The sequence below is a fragment of the Typopeltis vanoorti genome, chromosome 4 (assembly GCF_054136105.1).
Source record: "Typopeltis vanoorti isolate ZY-2024b chromosome 4, IOZ_Tvanoo_1.0, whole genome shotgun sequence".
Taxonomy (NCBI): Eukaryota; Metazoa; Arthropoda; class Arachnida; order Uropygi; family Thelyphonidae; genus Typopeltis; species Typopeltis vanoorti.
In genome coordinates this window covers 55,297,036-55,324,960 of record NC_143552.1, presented here as the reverse complement: position 1 = coordinate 55,324,960, position 27,925 = coordinate 55,297,036, and the positions used below count along the sequence as shown (strand labels likewise).

Below are 27,925 nucleotides of genomic sequence, written 5' to 3'. Positions count from 1 at the left end.
CTGTCATGAAAGTGTGAGCTTAAAAGTTGCTATAGTGCATTTGCCTTTATAAATGGGAAAACTTAAAAATCCTTTCAGAAGATGTATGAGATGGATAAGAAAAGGTGAGGAGTTTTTTTTTACTTTTTTGCATGATTTTATTTATTTATTTGTGTGGGGTTCCCCCATTCCTCAACCGTCCCTTTAGGACTGGTTGAGCCCTACTAATGAGAGATCAACTACTATATCTTATGACTGTAGCCTGTGTGTTAACAGGGCCGGTTTGCAGGATGAAAAACTCCAGATAAACTGAGAGGAAAACCCTGCTGTCCACTCTCAAGACTGGCTAACTTGGCTATGGCTGAAAAAGATCCTTAAGCTCCTCACGTCGTCGATGGGAATCGAACCTAAGACACTTCTTCCCCAGGCATATGGTTGCGAAGCACATAGCCACTAGGCTAACTGCGTGGACTTTTCATGATTAATTTGGTGCAATGATGGATATGTTAACCTCTTTAAGGAAAATGTAAAATTCATTTTTAAAGTTGGAAATGCATGGGATATAGTCAGAATGTATAACAATATACATTCACATTTACATATGTGACACACACATTCGTAAAATATACATTTTACCTCATATTGCTTCAAGATTTTGTGGTAGGTAAAAGACAGGAGTATGTGTATGCATAAAATATAAGAAATAGTTTGGCAACATGGATATCAACATCAATTTAAGTGGCTGCGATAATGTTATGTCATAAATGAGTGAATGCTGGCAGCGAGAGATGAATAGCATGATTGTGTGTGAGGAAGATGAGCATCATGTGGAAATGGATTTTGAGAGTTATGGGAAGGAGAGAGAATAGAACAAGAGGATGAGGGAATGAGAGGAGGATTAGATACTGCAGGAGCTAGAGATGGGAGGCAGACAGGCAGGTGAGATTGCAAAGAGAGAGAGAGAAAGAAGGATGCAGGAGAGCAAGAAATGAATGGAGCAGTGAGAGGTTTGGTTTGATGTATAGATTCAATCATTTATGGAGTGCAAAATAGAATGCAGAGTTGGCTTGCCTGGAAGAACAATAGAATGTAGGAATAGATACTAAGGAGATGGAGGAGTGTATGGTGTAATGCAGAGTAGAGTAGGGTGTGGAGGGAATAATAATAATAGGTATGGAAATATTGACAATGCATTGATGTTTCTTTATGCAAATGTTAGGAGTATCAGGAATAAAGGAGATGAATTGATGGTCTCAGCCAGTCCAAAGACTATTGGGATCAATGAAACATGAAACATTGATGGAAGATGATATACCAACAGGAATAGAAGTAGAAGGGTATTGCATGTTTCAGCTGGATTAGAAAGGCAAACGCAATGGTGGAGCATTGTTTGTGATAAGTGATTGTCATCTCAGAGAGGATTCAGAAGGAAATGGTATACTAATGGTTTTTAGAGCATATTGTATGAGTGGACAGGATATTTAGCAGGATGCCACTATAGGCCAGGCAGCACATAGGAAGAAAAGCAGGAAATGTTTAGGCACTTGAATTTGGGACAAGTGCAAAACAAGAGGAAACATCATGCAGTAGTAAGGGAATCCTTGAGAGACAAATACCTTTGGACATGTAGTAGAAGGAGCACATGGCTCAGAAGTTTTGGATTTGGTCAGCATCAGTAGATCTGATTGTAACTGAAATGCCATCTCTGTCCCCAGTTGGAGAGAGTGAGTATGTAGTCTTGACTTGGGGGATGAATAGACATGCAGAAGTATCAAGAAGAAGGGAATATATGTGGAATTATAAGGCAGATATAGTTATAATAATCTTAGAAATCATATTGAGACATTTCCATGGGTAATTATTAGCCCTGAGATCCAAGGAAAATCCAAAGGAATTTTTCGTCGTGTGGCCAGTAGGAGGAGAAATGATTGTGGAAGAATGAAAATGGGAATAAAGTGACTGATACAATGGAGTTGTTTAATGATTACTTTACTGGGATATTTCATTCTGGAAAAGAGTTTTATTACTAGAGGGATGGGGAGGGTTCGAGGTTTGGAAGTGCAAGAGGAGAGTGTGTTACAAAAGCTAAGTACTCTGGATGGCAATGGGACTAAATGGGATATCACCATGTATTTTAAGAGAATGTGCTAAGGAACTGACAGCTGCACTGACTTGGGTTTTCAATGAGAATATTATTATTATTATTATTACATCACACCTCCAGGAAGTCCAAAGACTCATCGAGGGAGGGCATCTACTCTACAACTCTACTTCTCACTACTCCACCAACTTTCATCATCTAAACACCAGTGCCATCTATCTACTGCCGACTACCACCACTAGTACTTTCACAAACATCATGCCCACAGCGGGATTCGAACCTGCAGCCTTTTGGCTGGAGAGCGTATCCGCTCTCCAGCTAAAAGGCTGGAATATGATTATGAGAAAGGTGTCTGATGAGGGGAAGGTGGATAAGAGATGCCATTGCATAAGAGTAGTAGTAGTAGTAGAATGGAAGGGTCAAACTATGGACCAGTTTGTATTTCTTCTGTAGTTGTTAAGATTTTGGAGAAATTAGTAAGATCATATATAGCATTGGCCAGGAGGGTAATGTTATCTGTGAGAGTCAGCATGGATTTGTTAAGGTGCACCTTGTTTTGTAGTCTAATTGCCTTTTATAATAAAATAAAAGCTGTTGATGAGGGAATGGCATACACTGCCTTTTTTTGTAGTTTTCCAAGGAATTTGACAGGATGCCACATGATAAACTAATATATAAGTTATGGTATATGGTGTTTAGATATCAGTTATTGAATTGGATTGGAGATTAACTGTCTGATAGATATTAGAGAGTTGAGTCCAGAGGAGCAGTAGCAAGGAAGCAAAAGGTTTCAAGTAGGTTCACAGGACTCAGCATTGAAATGCTTATTGTTTAACCTTTATATCAATGATATTGTCAGTGCACTGCAAGAAGATAGATATTCAGTTGTTTGCAGATGATGTGAAACTGGGAAGAGTTATTAGTGCTGATGTGGTAGCAATTCAGTAGGATTTGAATAAGCTCATTGGATGGGGGCTATTAGTTTAGTGCAATCCCATTGGACTGCACATTCTGGAAAAGAAACTGTGCTAGAGGAATTGGATGAGGCAAGAGACTTAGTAATGATTGATAGAAACTTGAAGTTTAGAGGAAACTTGTCAACAAACTTCAAGTTTGTTGACAAGCAGAGAAGAATGGTGATTCCAATGTGTAAAGTAAAATAAAGTCCCAATCAGACCACATCTGGATTTTTCTGCTCAGGTTTGGTCACCGAGATTTGAAGGGGATAAATTAACCTTGGGGAGGGTGCAAAGGTGAATAACAAAAATGAGAAGACTGTACAATGTTAGCTATGAGGATAGACTGGGGACATCTAGACTGTCGAGTTTGGTAGATAAAAGAAGGTGGTATGATTGAGACATTTAAACTGTTGAGAGGTAGTTACAGGGTTGATACTGGGAAGTTTTTTCATACAGTAGAAAAAGGGGAAGGAGCAAGGACAAGGGGCATCCCTGGAAGTTAAAATGGAAGTGATAAGAGTGTGAGGAGTGGTTCTTTTTCATGAGTGTGGCTGGGCTGTTGAATTCATTGCCTGATAGAGTAGTGAGAGCATGAATGGTGAATGGGCTTATGGAATGGTGTGATAGACTTTGTGCTGTTTAAGGTCTCCTATGATGAGTCTTATGACTATGGAGGACCTGAATAATATCTGGAGAAAATTTCTATATTGATTAGTTCAGGATATCTGATAGTAGTAGTATATTATTTATTTTTAGTCAACAGTGATGTAACACAACATTATCATTATGTCACTCTTGAGTTAATTTTAGAAATAAAATATAAAATGTATTTTGATATAAGGATATGTTCCTATAATCAAGGACAGGAATATATCCTAAAGGATATATTCTTTAGAATATATATAAGATACAGCAAGTTGTGTATGATGGAGCAGTGTCTCAAAAAAGGAGGGTAATTAGACTCAACATTACATCATGTAGAGTCTACATGATCCCCCACGCAGTCGTGTAGACTGAGTGGGGATCTTCAGTTGTTTGCTGATGATACAGAGGGAAGAATTATAAGTAGCACTGCTGATGTTAATTCCCTTCAGAAAGATTTGAATAGACTTTTTACTTGGACAAAGGAGTTGGATTGTAATTTTAATACCAATAAGTGCAAATTTCTGCACTCTAAGGAACATTTTGGAGTGCAGAAATATAAGGCTATGTACTTTATCAATGGCGCCATACTGCAGGAAGTGGATGAGATTAGGGAATGATGGTTGACAGTAAACTGAGGTTTAGAGGGCATATCGCAAGTGTTGTAAAGGCTGTACATCATAATGCTGCAGGGATAAGGAAGTGGGTGTGCTTCTGTACACTGGTCAGACCACACGTGGACTATTGTGCTCATATTTGGTCAGCTGGTTTTCAGTGTGGTGTGGAAACATTGGAGAGGGTCCAGAGACGAGTGACTAAGATGCTGACTATGGAGGAAGGTTGAACATGGATTGCAGAGTTTGGTGGATAGGAGTAAAAGTGGTGATATGATAGACATTTAAGTTAGTGAGAGGATTTTATCGGATTAATCCAGATGAGATTATAAAAAGAGTAGAAGGTGAAAGGGGGAAAACCAAAGGCCATCCCTGGACGTTATGTAAGAATATGGTGACTTTTTTTACATGGATAATTGTCACTGAATGGAATGCATTACTAGAATCTGTTGTTAATTGTTAATGCAATGAGTGTTAAGAATTTTAAGATTTGGTATGATAAATATGTTGTCAGTTGAATGAACCTCTCATGATAAGTCTGCCAACTCCATGGAGGGTGCAATAATAAGCAAAGATGTTAACTTGGATAGCTATTTAGCAAGTTTTTTGGAGCACCAGTGAAACTGATCAGATGCCACAGAATTCTAGTTTTAGGGATTTTTGGTAATGCATAAATTCCTCTTAAAAGCAAGGAGTTGGACTAAAGAATCTTTAAAATATCATGGTGTCCAAAATTTATTCAATCTCTTGAAATATGATTTAGTAGGATCACAATAAAATAATCTGCAAGTGGTCCTGTTGCACAATAAAAGGGATATCATCCTAATATTCTATGAAATTCACCATGATGGTCACTGTCCCACTCAGCATTAGCAATAATAATGTTGTCATTTGAAGTTAACTTCTGATGATTGGTATTATGACTGAAGCAACAGACTGTAAGAGTAGCTAGCAGTGTATTGTCTGTTAATGTAATTTTTAAGGATTTTTTTTGTCAAATAAACTGGCAAACTGGAATTCTTTATCAAAGGCTTTCTCAAATTCTGTGACTGATACAGAATTTGAGATAATAAATATTGAATTATTCAAAGGTTATATAATCAGGGAAAACATTTAGTATTTGAGAGAGAAAAGTGAGGCAAGATCTGATATCATCCAAATTGCTTTCTATCACTAGAAAGTCTTTAAGAATGAACAATGAGAAACCTATCACATTAACATCAGTGGAAGAAATCTAAATCTTTTGTTTTGCAGATGATATTGTTCTGATAATGAAAATAGAAGTTCAGAAAATGCTAAATGACCTTGACAGAGAAAGCAGGGGGGGGGGGGTTGAGAACTTTATGATAAATTCAGGTCAGATCAACTAAAATTAGGAGATCATATTGAAATTGAATGACTATTAGTAGTAATAGTAATCTTCAAGGAAAAACAAGATAAATAAAAAAATCAGTTTGTGCATTATTCCACCTATGGAAGTGAGATATAGACAATGATTGAACCAGTTGTCTCTCTCTCCAAAAGAGCCTTGGAGCAAAGAATTCTGCACATTTAAAAAGAGATAGAGAAAAAATTAGAGTATAGGATATTGTGAAATATTGTAAAGCATATAAATGGAGATAAGGATGGCCATGTTAACAGCTTAACAGATGAACAGAGTTAAGCACTCATAGATATCAAGAGACGAAAAGGTCACCAGAGAATGAAATGGAGGGATGATCTAAATAGATTTAACATAAGATATTAAACATTCCTTGGGGCATGAGTCCCATGCTACCAAGCGCGTCCCTGGATAGGGGAATGGCCTCTAGATAAAGAGGTTAGCTGCGAATAAGCAGTCCTGGACAATGGGACGGCATCTACCAACAGGAAGTGGTGAGATAGACAGTGGCATGGTTATCTCTATAAAAAGCCACACATTTCCACTGATGGGGATGTGACATGGCAAGATGTAACCGTCATTAAATAAGTTACAGCCCACTGGAAGTTGGGGCAGCAACAACTTTCATCCTGATCAGCGGAAGATCATAAGTGACAACAGTGTAAAGGATACTGTGGTAGGCGGATAATCATGAGGAATGAGAAACGGCTAGCACACTGAGCCTCTCTAGAAGGCTATTGCTGGACAAGGGGATACCACCTTGTTCTATTTTTCCCGACTAAGATAGCAGTATGGATGGACATTCTAAAAGATAGTAAAGCACACAATGACTCAATACTTGTGCACAGCAGGGAAAGAAGCAAGGCTTCCCAGGTCGTAAACCAGCAAAATCCTTATACATTCATTGGAATGTGAGAACTCCTACAAATTGGAAAATTTGAAGAGAGAAATGGATAGATTAAAAATAGCCATATTGGGAATTAGTGAAATGAGATGGACTGGAACTGGAGACTTTTGGAGTGGTGATTACAGAATCATTCATTCAGGTGATGAGACAGCAAAAAATGGAGTCGCAGTGGTTCTCAATAAGGAATGGGGAAGAAGAGTAATCAACTCGGTAAAATGTAGTAGCAGATTGATAATGGTAAAACTAGAAGCAAATCCAAGAAATATTATAATAATACAAGCTTACATGCCTACTAGCGACCATAGTGATGATGAAGTTGAGAGAGTATATGTAGATATTGAGAATCTAATCAAACTGACCAAGAAGGAAGATAATCTTATTGTCATGTGGGATTGGAATGCAGTCATTGGTGAAGGCAAAGATGGTAGAGAGGTGGGAAGTATGGACTTGGATGCCGAAATGAAAGAGGAGATAGACTTTTGGAGTTCTGCCACCAATTCAATCTGATTATTACTAATACCTGGTATGAGGTACCAAAAAGAAGAAGGTATACTTGGAAAATGCCAGGGAATATAGGAAGGTACCAAATAGATTATATTATGACAAGAAATAGATTTAAAAATCAAGTAAAATCATGCAAAAGTTACCCGGGAGCTGATGTTGATAGTGACCACAATTTTGTTTTATTTAAATGTAAAGTTGTCACAACCAAGGAATAAGCCCAAATGGAACATAAGTAACCTGAAAACAGAGGAAAACCATGGAAACTATAAACAGCAAACTGATGAAAGCATTAAAACTGGAGAGAGGGAAAAGAAAAAACATAGAGGAAAAATGGGCTCATTTGAAGGATACAATCATCAATGCTGCCAATGACTGCATAGGATTAAGGAAGAAGAAAATACAAAACCTCCCTAAAGGAAGAAAGCAAAGACAAATATAAACATATAAAAAATATGATAAATAGAAAGTGTAAAGAAGCAAAAGATTGCTTCTCTTCTCTAACAAAGAATGGATAAAGCTTATATAAGCCAGCAAAACAAGACAAGAAGTACAATTATCAAAAATAAACAGGGGAACATACTTATAGATAAGGAAGAAATTTCAGGAGTACTTAGATCTGGATGCCAAGGCTATAGAAGATGAAACAAGACTTGATATGGAAGAAATTGGTCCAACTATATTAAAAGATGAATTTGAATGGGCACTGAATGAATTGTCAGCCAACAAGGCACCAGGCACTGATAACATCCCCTCAGAATTAATAAAATCATCAGGAAACATAACTAAGTCATACCTTTTCAAGATCATAAAGGATATTTATGAAACAGGGATCATCCCTAAAGATTTTACACAATGCTCTATCATACCCATTCTTAAAGTAAATAATGCAAACAAGTGTGAAAATCATTGAACAATAAGCTTAATATCACATGCTTTGAAAATACTCAAAATTATACAAAAAAGACTAAAATTGCAGAATATGTTGGCAATGACCAGTTTGGATTCAGGAAACAGCAGGGGACAAGAGAAGCAATCCTAGCTCTAAGAACAGTTATTGAAAGATTGGAGAAGAATCAAAATACTCTGATAGTATTGACTGGAATCAAATGTTTCACCTCCTAAAAACAATAAAGGTAGATTGGAGAGATAGAAGGCTCATGTTTAATCTTTACAAGCATCAAGAAGCCCTAATAGACACAGCCAGCAATACAACAAAAACCGCAATAGCAAAAATACGTAGAGGTGTAAGACGGGTGTTCTCTTTCACCCATATTGTTTAATCTGTACATTGAAGATGCAATAAATAAACTGAAAGAACTAACAGAAACCGGAATTAAGACATTAACTGGCTACGGTTTGCGGATGATATAGCAGTTTTAGCTGATAACGAAAACAAACTGAAAGCCACCCTAACAAAGATGGAAGAAATCTTTGCACAGTACAGCCTAAAAATTAATTACAAGTAAAGCAAATCCAATGAAAATAAACCTGGAAATAAATAACCTACTACAACAGGTATCCTCTTTTAAATATCTTGGAAGTCTTATCACAGAAGATGGAAGAAACCAATCAGATATTAAAGCACGAATAATCCTAGCCAAAAAAGCATTCTATAACAGAAGAAACATTTTTACCAATAAAAGACTTGCCATCCAGCTCAAAAAAAGGCTAGTGAAAACATACATATGGAGCATTGCATTATATGGTTGTGAGGCCTGGACTCTAACAAAACAAGACATGAAAAAGTTGGAGGCATTTGAAATTTGGTGCTGGAGAAAGATGATGAAAATTAGTTGGACAGAAAAGAAAAGTAATGAAGAAGTTCTGAATATAGTTCAGGAAGAGTGGTCATTAATGAAACACATCAATAAGAGAAGAAAAAGCCTAATTGGACACCATTTGAGACATTGGGGACTGATTACAGAAATAATGGAGGGAACTGTAGAAGGAAAGAGGCTACAAGACAGACCAACTATTTCATATATATAAATAACATAATGATGCTAACTGGCACTAAGAGTTATGAAGAGATAAAAAAGGAAGTAACAATATAACTAGTAATAGGTAGCATAAGAGAATACATAGTTACCTGGGTGTCACCAGATGGCAAAACACAGAATCAAACAGATCATATTGCTATCAGACAAAGGTGCAGGAAAATGTTATATGTCCAGAATAAAAGTGCTGATATTGGTTCATATCATCGCTTAATAATAGGATCGATGCAGTATATTCGAAAAAATCAGTAGATTGAATTTTTCATTTTATGGAGGGTGCAGAAAGGACATCCTTGGAAGTTGAGAATGAATGCTGTCGAGGAGGGGGTGTGTGATTGAAATGGTTACCATTGGATGTTGTGTTTGCAAGTAGTGCGATTGAATTCAACAACAGCTATGCCAGCTGGTAAGTTAGTATGGCCTCCCTTGATAAGTTCTGAACTACCTAGAGGTCTTCCTCGGTAATATGATAATTATGATTGATGTTTCCTTCTTTGAATTCTCACACAAAGGAGATATTCCCCAGCACCATTAATCGCTTGAGTTAACATAAAAAAAAATGGTGTCTTCAACAAGCAATTCACGTTTGTGTGTGGTGATTAGAGTTTTGCATAATTTGTCTACTTCTGCATATAGGTGTAAGAATTATTATATAAAAACAACACCAATATTACATTGATCAGTGGTTCTTAACCTTTTTGAAGTCACAGAATACTTTAGGTTTAATAAAAATGGAACTTATTTTAATGTGATACTTCAGCTTGTTGGCTTTTGCAGATTTCAGTAACATCAGGTCTAATATATGATACAGCTACCCTCATCTCTTTGTCTATATTAGTAAGTCTTTCACACTTTTTAGTTTTTATATTGGTTAATATTCAGCAACTAAGCTCACACAAATATGTTGACAACTGTAACAAAATTTTCAGTGCCCTTGCTGGGTAGTGAAAATCAGAGCTGGGTATTTGGCTTAGACAAAAATCTAAAATTCCTCAAGAGTTATTTCAGAGTACGATCTGTTGACAAGGTAACTAATTGTTGTTGTTGTTCTTGTAATGAAAATTTACAACTATGTATTAACTGCTAATTGTATTTAAGGAAGGAAAGTAACTTGAAATTTTTCTTGTTAGATGTTCTGTTATAACTGAAATAATTTCCTTGACATTTTCATTATGGAGCGAAGGAAACATGTTTACTGTATTTTTTTTTCTGTGCAGTTTTTCCGAGAGATACTTTTCTAAAAAGCTGACAATTTGTCAGTGGATGTCAAAATATTTTCATTTTTTCCTTGGCTACTTGTATTAACACTATTTAAGGAATTAAAAATATCAGCTAAATATGCCATTTTAGCACAGCAAATATCATTTTGAAGATTTTGCAAAAGCATCTGTACCTTCATTTTGAAAAAAGACCAGTAATTTCTTAAGTTCTAAAATTTGGAATAGCACTTTATCCTCTGGATAACCATCTTATTTCAGTGTGCAAAAGCAAAGATTCATACTTGGCTTCTGTAAACATGTGCAAAGTTAACAAGCCATGCTTTTAAAGAGCTTGACGATGTAACATTTACAACTTGGTCTAGTAGTATAGGTTTTAACACTGCTGGTAATATTTTTGAAACTAGAGATTCTCTGTGCAAAAAACAGTGTAGATATAATATTTGGGTTTATATTCTTTGCAAGGATAACAAATCCTTTAATAGAGCACCATCTATACAAATTCCTACACACAGCTCCCATGAAATTTAAAAATTTTCTAAATATGATGTAATAGTCGAAAATATCTTGTCCTGTAGTGCGTTCAGTAAGTTCGCTGTAGCATAGAAATTGATTCATTTTTTCATTAATGAAATGAACGAATCCTAGTATGTAAGCTTTACCACTAATGTCAGTGGACTTGTCAATAAACTTTCCAAATGTTGTTTGGTAACTGTTTTCTCAATCAGTATCTGATATATATCTTTAATTTTATTTCATCGTCCGAATGAGAAATTTTCATAATTTCCTTTTTTGCTTCGTTGCTATTTCACATGCTGATAAAATAAGACTCTGCTATAGTATGTGACTAATTTTACAGCAATTAATTCAGTTATACCCTATATGATGCAAGTCATGCCTCATAAATTTTAAGTTTTTTTCAAAATATTTTACTTGTATGTCCAATCTCTAGTTTTTTAAAGCAAGATTAGTATGCTTCATAGTAAAGTGGCGTTTCAACTTAGCAGGAACCATTGCACTATGGGATAGTTTTTCCCTGCATACAAGACACTGGGGGCATAGGACATTCTTTCTCATTGATCCATGTAAACCTTCAACTTAATGTTCATCTGAATATTGTCTATTAATTTTTCTTATATATTATAAAGAAATTGTATGAGACATATTTGCAGCAACGTCATTACTATTACTTCCAGTTGTACTTGCCCTGTCATTAATATTTGCCTCAGAATCACTTTTTCGCTTAATAATAAATTTATCCATTATGTGCTACTACGATGTTAGAGAACCCACAAACCAAATACACATTAAAAATGGACTGTGTGCTATTATGATACACAACACACATCACTGATTGACTGTAAAAGAGATGCTCCTCCTGCAAACACGACCTATAAATGATATTCTATTGATTTAGAAGTCTATGCGTATGGCAGTCTTCAGTTGCTAGGATTAGATTTATCATTGGTTGTCAAAACTATTCCTCTCATATTTGAATAGCTATATTATTTTATTTCAGGTGTACCTTACAGTGAACATTCTAGTGTTAGCGAGTTGTGCCGTTTTGTACAGTTTATACAACCTAGGCAAATTATTCCCACAGTTAATGTCGGAAGTGTTCAAAGTAGAGGCAAAATGTTTTCCATGTTCCAAGAATGGATGCAATCATATGTTACATGATCTTTATATTTGGTGAAAATAGGATGTAAAATGTACTTAGTGTATGCTCTTGAATTGTAAATATTTTTTTAAAATTGTGAATAAATATATATTTTATTTTATTTATTAATTATATTTAATTATAAATATATATTAAGAATGTGTAATGTGATCAGTATTTATGCTTACAGTAAGATTCAAACCTCACAACCTGTAGGGTTCAGATCTCATTTTGCTATAAATAAATGTGAATGGCTTCAGGTGGGAGAAAAATAAAGGATCATAAACAGTCATAAAAAAAAAAAGTTGCATTATAAAAGAGCATTCTTGTATAGTTAACTATTCATTATCACAAGAATTGAATTGGGGGTCACTTGTTTCCCAATTTGAAGAGGAAAAGAAGTTGCCTGACGTCCATTACCTCCATGTCTTTTGTCATGGAGTTAACTCCATGACAAAAGACATGGAGGTAATGACAATGCAATGAAGAGTGAATCGTGGAATCAGTACCTCCATCTTACAGGTCCATGAACAGGACCTGTAAGATGGAGTAAGGTCATGAAAATAGTTACTGAGGCCAATCAAGTAGGCCAAAATGACATATTTACGAATAAATGGATGTTGGTGGTTCCTGCCGGTTGGCGCAGTGGGAGCGGGATTGCAACACATGCGTGGTTCTTATTTAATGATACAAATATTCAATCCCAGTCTCATTTTTACGCATCGACATGAAAGTGAGCGTTAATGTTCTAAAATTCATCAACATACATATTATAATTCAATCGTTATTCATTCACGAACTAAACTTCTCTATGTTGAAGAGTTGAGCAGCGCTGGTAGTAATACCAGTGATAGTAATATAATAATATATACTATATTATACATACAATAAACAATCTAAAAACTCACATAAGCGTCTTTTTTTGCTTGTCCTATTATAATTACGTAATAGTATAGGGTGGGGTCGATAAAAAGTCGAGAAACTCGAAGGGGTCGACGGGCAAATAACTTTGGCAACCCATTATAAGTAATTAACAGCAATACGAGATGGTAGCTCATATTGCTGTTAATTACTTTGTCATTTCTTTTAGTTGTATAGCATACGAATGATAGGATTTGCAATTCATTAAAAGTAGTTTTTAGAAATTTTTTTTACAAAGAACAAATAGCAAATCTATAAATACAGAAAAGTTTGCACTATGAAGAATAAGCTGGATTCAGGCCAAATAGAGGCTGTCAGGATCAGATCTTCACTTTACGACAAATAGTCGAGAAAGCATGGGAATATAACAAAGATCTGTATTTAAGTTTTGTCGATCTGGAAAAGGCATATGACAAGGTGCCAAGAGAGAAGCTATTCAATACGCTGCAGTTATATGGTGTCAATGGGACATTATATCAAGCAATACTTAGTCTTTATTTGAGTTGTAAGTCAGCAGTTAGAATTGAAGGAAGTACAGGAAGATGGTTTAATGTTAAATCTGGTGTGAGACAAGGATGTACATTATTCCCTCTGTTATTCATTATCTATATGGATTACATTATGAAGGAAAGTGGTATTAAACATGATATCAAAATTGGAGATGTTAATGTCAGCTCTTTGCTTTATGCAGATGATGTTATACTTCTAAATAAATCTGCTACAAGTCTGCAAGATTCTCTGACTAAATTGAATAGCTGTTGTAATAGATATGGTATGAAGGTCAGCAATAAAAAGACAAAGACAATGAAAGTAGGCAGAATCATTGAAAATGTCAACTGTGTTGTGAATGGAGAACCTGTGGAACAAATAAAACATTTCAGCTATTTAGGCACGATTTTTACTGAAGATGGTAAATTAAATATAGAAATAGACAACAGAATCAGCAAAGCTGGTATGGTGGGAAGTCAACTGAATAAATTCATATGGAACACTAAATGAGCTGTATACAAGACAGTGTTTTACCAGTTTTAACTTATGGAGCTGAGAGCTGGGTCAGAAGTACAACACTTGACCAAAGACTAGAGACTTCAGATATGAGAGTCCTGAGAAAGATTATAGGCGTGAACAGATGGCATCAATGGCAGTATCATATATCATATTAAAAACGATATTAGGAAAGAACTTGACATTATCAGCATCCAGGAATGCGTTAGCAGAGCTAATCTCAGGTGGTATGGTCACTTAAACAGAATGGGTGAGGAAAGATTAGCAAAACAAGTGTTCTCTGCCAGGTTGGCAGGAAAACGACCGAGAGGAAGACCAAGATATAGGTGGATTGATTACGGTACAAAGTGCTTTAGACGATAGAAATATAAGATCTGATAATATTGGAGTGTTGACAAGTAACAGACTGATTTGGAGGAAAATTGTAGATAGGAAATTAATAATGATGTAATTTTTTTCATGTAGTACTATCATATCCTGTACACCCCTTGAGGGTACATGGCAGGAATTTGATGATGATGATGATACTTTGTTGGTGCAATATCACTTATAAAGCAGTAAACTGATTAAAGACCAAGTGACGTAATAAAATGAGAATTACATTGTAGTGTGTGAGCTACCAAAATTTTTGTCGTCACAAAAATTGGTGAAATTCATTGTGCATTATAATACATAATGCACAGGTGCCATTTCCACATCCATAGTGCTAGGCCACCCAAAGAAAACCATTGAGAGTTTGATTCTAGTTGCCAAGTATAGGATCTTTTTCTAATCCATTCTTAGATGAGTTCCTGAGTTAGTTGATCTCTGGCATGAACAAGTAGAATTTTTCCTCCTGGAAACAGTTTTTGTAAATCACCTAAAATTGACTGTAAAACTATTATGGATAATAATATGAGCATTAGAATTGAAGGTCATGAGATGGCAACTGTTTGCTGTACTCTCACCTGAAAAGCAATGAATTTTACATTCACTCAAAAGGCTGTAGATTTAAATCTCACCGTTTTCCATTCTAGAGATGGAGAGGAGAGTTAATAAGCAATGTAGTCATGCTAAGCAGGTAACAGCAATTAGGCAGTTTTCCAACTGACTAGAACTTACATATTCAAAATAATTTTTATTAATAAGCTGACACTGTTATGAGACATTATACAACTTTATATTACCAAAAACACAAAACAACAGAAATAGCATTTTAATATTTTACACATGAAGATACAAGTATTTCCTTTTAACAACTTTTCATGTTTTGAATTATTTATTATTTTGCATTTGTTGCTTTTACAAATAGGACATCAACAAACTTTGCATGGAAAATACTATTTTAATTTATAAAAAAATAAAAAGACTAAAATCCATGATCACAGTTTTTTTTAAAAACTATAAAGTTTTAAATGAGTGCAATTTTTTTTCAACTTCATACAGTAATTTCTCAAAAAAGACTATATATTATTTACTGGTATCAGCTTATTTAGCAACAGTAACTTAATTGTACAACAGGCACACTGTACACAGGCACATTTCATTCTATAAAAGTTCTATATTGCCAAAATACAACTATATACATGCTCAAGTCGAAGGTCAAGTTGGTCCACACTGGATTCCCAAACTGTGGGTAGTGGCCAATGGAAATTCTTATAAACGGGTTTTTCCCTCATCTTGTAAATCAGAGTATGATACAACAGGAGTTTGTTTTGCGAGCCTGAAATAAAATTTGTATATTACTATAAATTAGCACAGAGAAGTGAAAAAATTTTTCCTTTTGCTTGCAAAGGAAAATTTGTTGGACAATCATTAACGATTTTCCTCACTGCTATAAAATACAGTTCTGCAAGCAACATGGTTCTTATAGAAGCTTAAAAAAATGACAGATACTGGTTGGCCAATGGTTAGCGTATCCACTCTCCAGCCAAAAGCCTGTGGGTTCAAATCCCGTTGTGGGCATAAATGTTTGTGATTGTCTGTGAAAATACTAGTGGTGGGCAGTAGATGGCGTTGGTGTAGTTACGGTTCATTGTAGTTGATGGATTGAGTGGTGAAGACAGACAGTTGTAGAGTAGGTGCCCTCCCTCGATGTGTCACATAATAATAATAAATTATATTAAACTTAAAATAATTTACTCAAAGTCTGTATGGTTATTTCTATTTTTGTGCATAGTATAAAGCCAAATGACAGTACTTTTCATTATTCCTAGAATTATGAAAAAGTATACTGTCACATTTTTTTTTCTATTTGAATAATTCAAAACAAATAATAAAGATCCTGCAAAAAATAAGATAAAATAGCCTTTTGATCTCTCATCACCTGGTTATACAAGATCCCCATGTTTTCATCAAGGAATCGGGGCAACAATGAAGTCAGCTACTGGAACAAACTCCAACTCAACATCAGCAGAATTCAAGATGGGCACAACAAATGTATCAACAGAAAAGAAGTAGAACTAACAGAACAATTAAAGAAGTACATTGTTGATATAATTGGTCAAAGAGACAAACAAAAACACAAACAGGTAAGGCTGTTCTAAATAAGCAAGACAAGATGTCCCGTTCTGGAGAGGATGGAGTAACTACAATATTCAAATAACTAACTTGAATGATATGCAATATTAGGTAGAGTAATGAATGCAAACATCAAAATGGGAAACTGTACAAGGCAACTTATTTGTGGTTGTGGCTTTGCAGAAGGATCTACTTAGAAGTGGAGGCATATTTTGAGTCATCAAGAGAAGACAGCTAACACAGAGATGGTCCTTGTTGGTAATCTAAACAGAACAGTTAATAAATACATGCTAGATTTCTGTTTAAAACATGGACTAGTCATTGCTAACCCCATGTACCAATATAAAGATTGTGTACAAATTCACAGGGAGAGAGAGAATACAAGAAGAGTCTATGTTATTGTTGATAATGATACCTTAATCCTGGTTCAGAACACAACATTTAGTCTTAAGCAAGGTTTAATAGAATATAACATTTGAGTATACTAGGAAAGTTTTAATAAAGAATTAAAGATGAACAGCTTTCAGAGATAGTTGTACACTCACATATACAAATATTATTCAAGGAAAAACTGAAAGATTTCAAAGACAAGAAGCATACATTGGGAAGATAGCGGCACTCTGAAGAAAACCAACTGTTTCAGCCAGATAGGCATATTGGTGAAGTTGTCTCAAGGACAGAAAAATCAGAACTCCACGGTGGACTCAAGAAGTTGAAAAGGCAGAAGGTAAATATCAGGAAAGTGGAAAATATTCTGTTTTGGAAGCTACTGCAAAAGCTTAAAAATATTCAAGACTAATGCAATCAGAAGTACATATCAAGATGTACTCTTGCTTTGACCAGAAAATGCTCAAATATGGAGGTAGAAAAGTTTTAGTGGTAGCTGCACTGTACGGTAAGCTTGGTCAGAGGATCCAATTCTAGATGACTGGAGTAGAACTCACGTAACACCCACACATAAAACTGAATGTGAGAATTATTGTTGTTATGGGTCAGATTTATGCAAACATACTTCAAAAGAGATCAAGAAAAATTGCAAAAGGGAAACCTAGAGAGGAACGAGTTGGGTTCAGACCAAACAAAGGTTGCAAGGATCAAGACTCACTATAAGGAAAATAATTGAGAAATCATGGGAATATAACAAGAATCTAAGTTTTGTAGATCTGGAAAAGGCACATGACAATGCCAAGAGAAAATCAATTCAAAATGTTACAATGATATGGTGTAAACTAACATTATAGAGCAATATATATGGAAGGCAGGGAGAGAACATGGGGGCATCATCCATGGAAGTTAAGGTTGTTCTCAGTCAAGAAAGGAGTAAGAGCTAGGTTTTTCTCCCAGGGAGCAGTGAGTGAGTAGAATAATTTGCCCTTAGGGATAGTGAGTGCATCTAGTGTAAATGAATTTAAGGGAAAGTATGATAGCTGGGTTGAGTAATTTACAGCCTCCCTTAATGAGTCCTTGACTTCCTGGAGGTCTCAGATAATAATAATATACACAATCCATATTTGAGATGTAAATCAGAGATTAGAAATGGAGCTACATGAAGATGGTCTGATGTAAAATCAGGTACAAGATAAGGGTGTACACTATCTCCATGGTTATTCGTCTCTATATGGATCACGTGATGAAAGAAAGTGGCATTAGGCCTGATATTAAAATTGGAGATGTTTAATCTCTGCTCTTTATCGTATGCAGATAAAGTTATAGTTTTACTGTTCTAACAAATTTGGTATAAAAATTGACAGTAAAAATACAAAGCCTATGAAAACAGGCAGGAACAATGAAATAATCTTTAGAAGTAAAATATTTCAGCTATTTAAGAACAATTTTTACAGTGAAGATGGTAAATATGGAAACTAACAGAATAACAAAACTAGTGTTGTGGGGAAGAGACACAAACAAATTCGTTATTAACCACCTTACAGGCCATTATGGATCAAATACGCTTCGTATTCATCATATATATTTCAATAATATCAATGGTATTACAATTTTAATATGCACTTCGCATCCATGGTAACCTGGACTTATATATACGTCTTGGCCGGTAGCATGGTTAAAACAGATTATGATAATAGGCAGAATCATTGAAAGCATCAGCTCTTGAATGAAGAAGCTACAGAAGCTATTTAAGGACAATTTTTATAGTGAAGATGGAAACTTAAATGGGAGAGGAAAGGTTAGCAAAACAGATATAGGATAGCAGGAAGGAAATTCAGAGGAAGACTAAGATATAGGTGAAATGATTAAGTTTGAAGTACCTTAAAAGACCAAAATATAAGTTCTGCGAACATGTGAGTCCTGATAAATAATAGACTAATTTGGAGAAAAGCTATCGAAAGGATGTTAGTAATAACGTGAACTTTCCACATAGTGAAGAGTTCATATCATAGTATCCTGTACACTCCTTTAGGGTTCCTATGGCATTTGATGATGAACTCCTGAATAGCAATCTATCTACAGTTCTCTATGTGTAAATATATGTGCATATGTTAATAAAATACCGTATATTATCGCGTATAATGCGAAAAATTTATGGTCTGAAGCTAGGGTTCGCATTATACGCGGATCTTAAAAAATATAACATCTTATTAGATTTGCGCACACACAATATATACTACCTAATGCCTATACAACCAAATCTACTTGACCCACTCGCATTCTGTGACCGAGCACGCATCGTATCTGTGCATAAAGCCAGTAATGTAAGTAGTGTTAATACCTGCCAAGGGGGCGGGATATTAGCACAATTATATCGGTTTAACCACAGTTCACTTTAAATATTATTCATTAAACAAACCTAGCCTGAAAATTAGCCAACAGAAAACGAAAACATTCATCTTTTGAAGCAGGATTTAAATTGCGTGTTATGCAGTTTGCAGAAGAACAGTGTTGCTATGAGAGAATTTGTTGTAGCAGAGAGTAATATTAGACTTTGGCGTAAGCAAAAAGACAATTTTGATGATGACAACTACTACACTGATGACGCAATGCCTACAGATGAATTTATAAATGAAATGTTTGATGACTCAAAAGATGAAGAATTTAAAGAATTTTGACATTTTGTTTTAAGATAAATATTTCTTTCGTTAATTCGTACTGTTTTATTTGTAATGTTAGGGAACAAGATTAACAGATTGCATTATACGTGGATCGCGTTATATGCGAAAATATACAGTAGTCTTTTTTTTTAAATTAATTTTTCCCAAGTTGTTACTGAAAAGTGAAAGATTTCTGGGTATACACATGCATAATTTTTATGTTTTATTATTATAAACACATCAGTTTTCGTAAATATTTAGCTCATCATCATCAAATTCCTGCCATGTACCCTCAAGGAGTGTACAGGATATGATAGTACTACATGAAAAAAATTACATCATTACTAACTTCCTATCTACAATTTTCCTCCAAATCAGTCTGTTACTTGTCAAGACTCCAACATTATCTGATCTTATATTTCTATCGTCTAAGGCACTTTGTACCGTATCAATCCACCTATATCTTGGTCTTCCTCTAGGTCGTTTTGCTGCCAACCTGGCATAGAACACTTGTTTTGCTAATCTTTCCTCGCCCATTCTGTTTAAGTGACCACACCACTTGAGATTAGTTCTGCTAACGCATTCCTGGATACTGACAATGTCAAGTTCTTTCCTAATATCCTCGTTTTTGATGCCATCTGTTCACGCCTATAATCTTTCTCAGGACTCTCATATCTGCGGTCTCTAGTCTTTGGTCAAGTGTTTTACTTCTGACCCAGCTCTCAGATTCATAAGTTAAAACTGGTTTGAACACTGTCTTGTATACAGCTAATTTAGTGTTCTGACTTCTCTCTTATTCCATATGAATTTATTCAATTGACTTCCTACCATACCAGCTTTGCTGATCCTGTTGTCTATTTCTATATTTAATTTACAATCTTCACTAAAAATCGTGCCTAAGTAGCTGAAATGTTTTACTTGTTCCACAGGTTCTCCATTCACAACACAGTTGACATTTTCAATGATTCTGCCTATTTTCACTGTCTTTTTATTGCTGACCTTCATACCATATCCATTACAACAGCTATTCAATTTAGTCAGAGAATCTTGCAGACTTGTAGCGGATTTATTTAGAAGTATAACATCATCCGCATAAAGCAAAGAGCTGACATTAGCATCTCCAATTTTGATATCATGTTTAATACCACTTTCCTTCATAATGTGATCCATATAGATAATGAATAACAGAGGGGATAATGTACATCCTTGTCTCACACCAGATTTAACATTAAACCATCTTCCTGTACTTCCTTCAATTCTAATAAAGACTAAGTATTGCTTGATATAATACCCCATTGACACCATATAACTGCAGCGTATTGAAGAGCTTCTCTCTTGGCACCTTGTCCTATGCCTTTTCCAAATCGACAAAACTTAAATACAGATCTTTGTTATATTCCCATGCTTTCTTGATTTTGTCGTAAAGTGAAGATCTGATCCTGACAGCCTGAATCCAGCTTGTTCTTCACCAAGCTTTTCTTCCACAGTTCTTCTCAAACCATACTTGCATAGATCTTGCCAGGAACACTCAGTAGGGAAATACCTCTGTAATTCCCACATACAGTTTTATAAAATATTTAGCTTAAGAGTTATATTTATAGAAGAAAATCAGCTCTAATAAGGGAAAAAACTAGTCATCTAAATTTTGTGATGCTAATTTTTTTTTTATAATGTAATTCTCACCCATGAAAGGTTATTAGTAAACTTATAGTACATTTGTACCATGAGTGGGCTAAGGATTTTATTATTTTTATATACAAGCTCATCTAGAGCAAGCTTTTTACAAACACCCATGCCCACAGTGGAACTTGAACCCACAACCTTGATGGATGGAGAGTGGATATGCAATCCACTCAGCCAACCAGCCCAGTAATGGAGTTATAATAGTAGTAAATTTTTATACAATGCTCCTATTCATGAAGTAAAACTTTACTACATAGATTGCATGACTTAAAATAAACAGTAAGGCGATAAAAAATGAAAAGTAAACTCAACAACTGATAGCCATTTTGACATACTCTTCATGAGTGGTGCATCAAAGCAGGTTTGAATTGTGTTGTGATTTTTTTTGTAATAATTGGAAATTTTTATTTTTTTTAGATGCTCTATATTTATGTACACATACCTATATCTTGTATTTATATACTAAATAAATAAAAATTTCTTCAAATTAATTTCATTTTAATTTGCAAATTCTATTTTATGGGGGTGCTGAAATATAATTTTGAACAAAGGGGCCTCTTACCCATGGGGTGCTTGAGGTCAAAATCCCTCAGCAATTGTATAAATGTATTTTCCCCTCATCTTGCATGCTTTCTTCTCACTTTACTGAAATCATCCATAATGATAGTTTTCCTTTATATCCAAAAGAGTTATCTCTATGCAGATGTTCACAGTCCTCTTCAGATGATATCCTGATCTGCAGCAACACCCAATTGCATACTTTGTCCTGTTAACCTATATTTCACAAGGAAGAGCTCCAAATCATTTCCTGTCTTACTCATAATGAAACAACTGGAAATTTCTGCTCTGATCGGATTTAATTCCTCTGTACTCAGTAGTACTCCTTTCACCCTTAACTGTCCTACCTGAATAAACTGAACTCATCTGATTCCTATAACAATATTTTTCTCTGTCAGCCAGGTCTCACTAATGCTTATAACACAGGCCCGTGACGGAAAAGTTGTCTGAGAAGTAATAATTGATTCTTATAGATTTGGAGGTGCTGAGTTCAGAAAAAATAGTAAAAAAATTCCATCACCCACCAATTTTACCCAATTTCTAATTTTATCGTTTTTATTAGTAGTATTTGGATTTAAATTCAGCACATTGGTATTTATTTTCATTCTCCTTTATTTACAGCTAGTTAGTTGTATAAGTGTTTTTTGAAGTGCCTTTTTATAGTAAATAAAGAAATTTCCATGAAATTTCTCATTCTTAAGATAGGAGAGGGAGGGAGGAATGCAGAAGTGCAGGTGGCTAGTCTGAATCTGATTCACCGAGATAATGGATGACTTTCCTGTTGTCACAGACACATTTTCTTGTGCGATTCTTTAGTTGAACTTTAGTCATCGACTACTAAGGTTATCATATTTCTGAAAGTTGGCATGAAGATTTAATGTGCTACTGGTTACCAGTAGCACATTCCGTTTCATTTCATTTGAAATGAAACGGAATGTTTCATTTGAAATTTGAAAATGAATTTCGTATTGAAATTCATTTCAAAGAACAATACGAAAATTTAGCCTTCATTCTCAGCAAACTTAAGTACAATGATCATGGATGGAGTTTGCAGTGATCTTAAAGTCATATCTATGATTTTGGGACAACAAAGAGGATACCAAATACCCGTGCTTTTTGTGCGAGTGGGACAGCCGAGATCGAGCGCAACACTGGATCAAGAAGGAATGGCCAGAAAGAGTCACATTAGAACCTGGAAGTAAAAATGTGTTACACGAAACTTTGGTTGCTCGGAAAAAAAATCCTCCTACCCCCGCTTCACATAAAGCTGGGATTGATAAAGCAATTTGTCAAGGCTTTGTCGAAAGAAGGATTGTGTTTTAAATACATCTGTGCAAAATTTCCAGGATTATCTACAGCAAAATTGAAAGAAGGTATTTTTATTGGTCCAGACATTAGGAAACTTATGAAGGAGAAACTGTTTGAAGAAGCCTGGAAAGCTTTCAAAGAGGTGGTGACCAAATTTTTAGGAAATCACAAGGATCCCAACTATAAAATGATTGTGGAAGACATGCTACGAAATTCAAGGATTTGGGATGCTCCATGAGCTTAAAAATGCACGTTCTCGACTCTCATTTAGACTACTTTCCTGAGAATCTGGGAACTGTCAGCAAAGAGCAATGAGAGCGATTCCACCAAGACATCACGGAGATGGAAAGAAGGTATCAGGACAGGTGGAATGTCAACATGATGGCGGACTACTGCTGAATGTTGCACAGAGACGACCCAGGAAAAGAATTTCGCAGAAAAAGTTTTGAGGGAAAAAGACACCACAACTAAATATAAAAGTATGTACTAAAGATTAATCTTTAATTATAAGGGGGACCAGAAAGTAATGAATTATTTTTAATAGGTCATTTTTAGCCGATTGTTTTTTCTTAAATAACACATAAATTATTAAATTTGATTTTTATTTAAATATTAGCATTACTTTTCTATTTAAAAAATGTTTTTTTTTTTTAATTTTAGATTTTTTTTTAATATGGCGAACTTTAAAGTTGAAGAGCACCATTTACGTCATTGTATGCTGTTTTTGTTTCATCAAGGAAAGAATGCTACCAAGAAATCATTTGCTCAACTTATGGAGACGTATTGAAGGTTAACAAATGTCAGCGATGGTTTAGGAGATTTGCAGAAAAAAATTTTGATCTCTCTGATCGTCCTCGATCTGGAAGACCTCTTACTCTAGATGACGATGCTCTTAAGACTGTCATTGAATCAGATCCAAAACAAGAATTAGCAGAGAAACTTAATTCATCATGGTCAACTGTCCAAGAGCACTTACATATGAGTGGCAAGGTTCTTAAACAGCGTGTATGGGTACCGCATGAACTGTCAGAAAACAATGCACAGAGACGGACGATTTGCAATTCATTGTTGACCAGACAACAAAATGACCCCTTTTTGGAACGAGTCGTAACTGGCGACGAAAAATGGGTGCTGTATAAGAATAATAAATGCAAAAAACAGTGGCTTTCTTCAAATCAAACTCCAATTTCAACACGTAAAGATGGACTTCATCCACAAAAGGTTCTATTGTGCGTTTGGTGGTGAACTCATGGAACAAGGTACGACTATCATAGCAGCCATACTGTGAACAATTAGAGCGACTACATCAAGCATTGTTAATCAAACGTCCTGCGCTTGTCATTCGAAAAGGGATAATTTTGCAACAAGATAATGCAAAACCACATTCTGCAAGAATGACTCAAGAAAAAATTAGGCAGTTAGGATGGGAACTTCTACCATATCCTCCATATTCACCAAATATTGCCCCTAGTGACTATCACTTATTCAGGTCCTTAGAACACAGCATAAGAAATAAAACCCTCCATTCGCAAGATGATGTCCAACGGAGTTTGATATCTTTGATATATTTTTTGCCTCCAAAGAAAAAACTTTTTTCAAAAAAGGAATTCTAAACTTAGTAGATCGTTTGTAATAAGGTTATTTGTATTGTAATGAGGTTATAATTAACGATGGCGATTATAAAATTGAATAATGTTAATGTGTTCTTTAATAAAATTTATATTAAAATGTAATTCAAAAAATTGATTACTTTCCGGTTCCCCTTATACTTTAATTAAAAAAAAAAAATTTTCCAATCCGTTCATTCCAAAAATGTTTATGGAAAATTATAAATACTGTTATTTTACTTAATATAATGCGTTTTAAAGCTATTTTACTGTAATATTAAGATCCAATTTGTGAAAAGTCCTTAAGTGATAGAGAAAAATGGAAGAGACATTTGAAATCAGTGGTCAAAAATAAATCAGAAACAGTTAATAGTTTCCAGACAACTTTTCATGACTCATTTTGCAGGCCTGTTAATTTCTGATTCTGGAGTTGTCCAACTTGCACACTGGGCGATTTTTAATCTTTTCACTGCTGAGAAATTAGAAGCTAACAAAACTCTGCTTGCTAACGTATTTTCTTTTATAATTTAAATTAAAAAATAACATTCAAAAATTTAGGCTATTTGTTTTCAAATCAAGGTTTATCCAAACTGTGGCACTTAAAACCAATTAGGTTTTACCAAAAATCTTCTTCTTTGGTATTTTTGTTTTATATATTGAACATTCTGTATCACTTCCATCTTTTCAAAATTTAGTCATTGTATGATATTTTTCAAACCTGGGTAGACATAGGACAAGACACAAAATTTGTCACACACATACTGTTACACATCCCCCCACTATTTTTGAAATTGAGGTGTTTTTTACCTCCTGGGGAGGAACCAGAGTTGGGAAATGTCTGTTTTCAATCTGAGGGGTGGGTCACCAGTTGATACATATCACATTTTAGTAGTTGCTCTCAGTGTATAGAAGTTTTGAAAAATTTTTCTTGAGTCAACTGAAAATTTGCAAGTATTATGTTTTTCCTTTGTACAGCACCTAATATTTTAGAACTGATGTGCAAGAGGTAAAAAAAAAAAAGACCATAAAATAGTAGGAAAAAATTGCAGGAAAATCAGGAAAGTGAGACAGGTCAAGTTGGATCAATCAGCCAATTCTTATTGTATTTTATTACACAATGGGATTTCACTATTGGCTGATTGATCTAACTTGTCTCACTTTCCTGATGATTTCTTGCAATTTTCATGACTTGTGGTGCCTTATTACTATTTTTGCTATCCTTGGAAAACAAGGACCATGTGACACACCAGCCAGAAGATTTCTTCTACTATGTGCAACGCCGTCCATGCAGTTAGCCTAGTGGCTATGTGCTTTACAACCATATGCCTGGGGAAGAAGTATCTAAGTTCGATTCCCGTCGACAATGTGAGGAGCTCAAGGATCTTCCTCAGCCATAGCTAAGTTAGCCGGTTTTGGACATGGACAGCCCCCAGTTTATCTGGAGTTTTTCATCCCGCAAGCAGGCAAACTGGCCCCGTGAACACACAGGCTACAGTCATAGGATACCTGCAGGAATAAGGAGTAACCAACCTATTCCATAGGATTTTGGTTCTGAATGCCTACACGGTAAAAAAGTGTAGGTCTGTGCGTGAGCATAAATTAGGAATGTGAAATGGTGCAAATATTTAACTCCAGATAGCAGATATAGACAGAATTTTTGGAGTTGCTAATTATATTTGTATTAGAAGTTATCGTCCATGCGGTTAGCCTAGTGGCTATGCACTTTGCAACCATATGCCTGGGAAAGGAGAGTCTCCTGGGTTCGATTCCCGTCGCTGACGTGAGGAGCTTAAGGATCTTTCTCAGACATAGCCAAGTTAGCCAGTCTTGGGCGTGGACAGCAGGGTTTTTCTCCCTAGTTTATCTGAGTTTTTTTCCTCCCACAAGCAGGCAAACCGGCTACATGAACACACGCAGTTACAGCCATAAGAAATACTGGGAGGCATAGGGCTAGTTACCTTATCCTCAAGACAGGTACGACTTAGAAGGGGTAAAAATAGCTCTGTAACAGGCCAGTAAGCCTAATATGTACTAGGGAGAAGTTACCATATACCCAAGAAATTTCGTGTCTAAAAGTTGTTTTAGCTAATATTTTTAAATGCAAGAGAGCATTCAAGAAGACTCAAACTTAGCAAGTCAATCTGAATTGGCCACCCTCTGCGTTTAGGTGGTGGGGGAGAGTTCATCTTAGTGTTTTAGGAAGGAAATGACAACATTCATAATATAATAACAAAACAGATTAAATAATTATTTCCAATATTTCACTAAAGTCAAACTGGCATCATCTAACTATCAGGGAAAAAACACACACAGGTGGCAAGCATCTTACTTTTTTCAGATAATACTTGTGCACATGTATTATGTGAAATGATACATATGCCTGTATACTGTTCCTGATGATACCAAACTGAATGGCTAAAAAGATATGGAGAAAGTGGTGATGAAGAGATGACAAGCATTCCTGTTTGTCATCTCTTCTTACAATTGTTATACTGCTTGCTTGATGCGTGTTCAGCTGATGGCTATTCTTTCGTCCAGGCTACATTATCTGAGCCTCATAACATGAAGAATCCATAGCATGGAAAGAACATACAGCAATCCCATTACACAAGAGTGCTGCACAAGACTATCCATCTATCGGTATCTCTAGAGTAGTGGTGAAGATTTGGGAGAAGTTGTTTAGGGCTTGCATATAGAAATGGGTTAACAGAGAAACTATGCACTGAACAGCATGGATTTACTAAGAGAAGGTCATGTTTGAGCAACTTGCTCACAGTCTATAATAATGCTACCAGTGAGTCAGACAAGTGGAATGGATACACCATGATACTCTTGGATTTTGCTATGGTTTTGACAGAATATAGCACAGAAGACTGTTGCATAAACTAGAGAATATGGGATGGAATTATAAAATATTTCCTTGTATAAAAGATCAAAATGGAAAAATGCTACTAGAGACACAAGATATCATACAAAGATGGAAAGAATATGGAAAAGAATTGTTTGACTCTGATCGCACAGACGCACCAGATATACAAAATATGGATGGTGAACCAATTACATATGAAGAAATAGAATATGCTCTAAGTCAAATGAAAACAAGTAAAACACCATGCCCTGATCAGATCCCTATTGAATCGTTAAAGAAAGTAAATGAAAACACTTAATGACCTAAAGGTTATTTTTAATAACATCTATGATACAGGATACATCCCTGATGATCTAAGGAAATCTATCTTTGTCACTATTCCCAAAATTCCAAGAAGTTTTGAATGTACAGAACATAGACTAATAAGTTTAACAAGCCATGTTACAAAATTACTACTGAGAATAATC

General features: G+C 35.2%; 2 protein-coding genes across 4 annotated transcripts in view; one reads left to right on the top strand and one right to left on the bottom strand.

The window, feature by feature from the left end:
* Positions 1–11,998, top strand: part of LOC150107318 (uncharacterized) — a 123,033-nt gene extending 111,035 nt beyond the window's left edge. Inside the window, exon 9 of the mRNA XM_090391184.1 lies at positions 11,821–11,998. Within this exon, the coding sequence (XP_090247310.1) occupies positions 11,821–11,981 (161 nt within the window). The 3' untranslated portion in view covers positions 11,982–11,998. The remainder of the gene's footprint in view (positions 1–11,820) is intronic.
* A 3,069-nt stretch (positions 11,999–15,067) lies between these two features.
* Positions 15,068–27,925, bottom strand: part of LOC150107317 (synaptobrevin homolog YKT6-like) — a 108,653-nt gene continuing 95,795 nt past the window's right edge. For all 3 annotated transcript variants that reach the window (XM_090391181.1, XM_090391183.1, XM_090391182.1), the window contains exon 9: positions 15,068–15,589. In XM_090391181.1, coding sequence (XP_090247307.1) covers positions 15,554–15,589 — 36 coding nt within the window. In that variant the 3' untranslated portion in view covers positions 15,068–15,553. The remainder of the gene's footprint in view (positions 15,590–27,925) is intronic.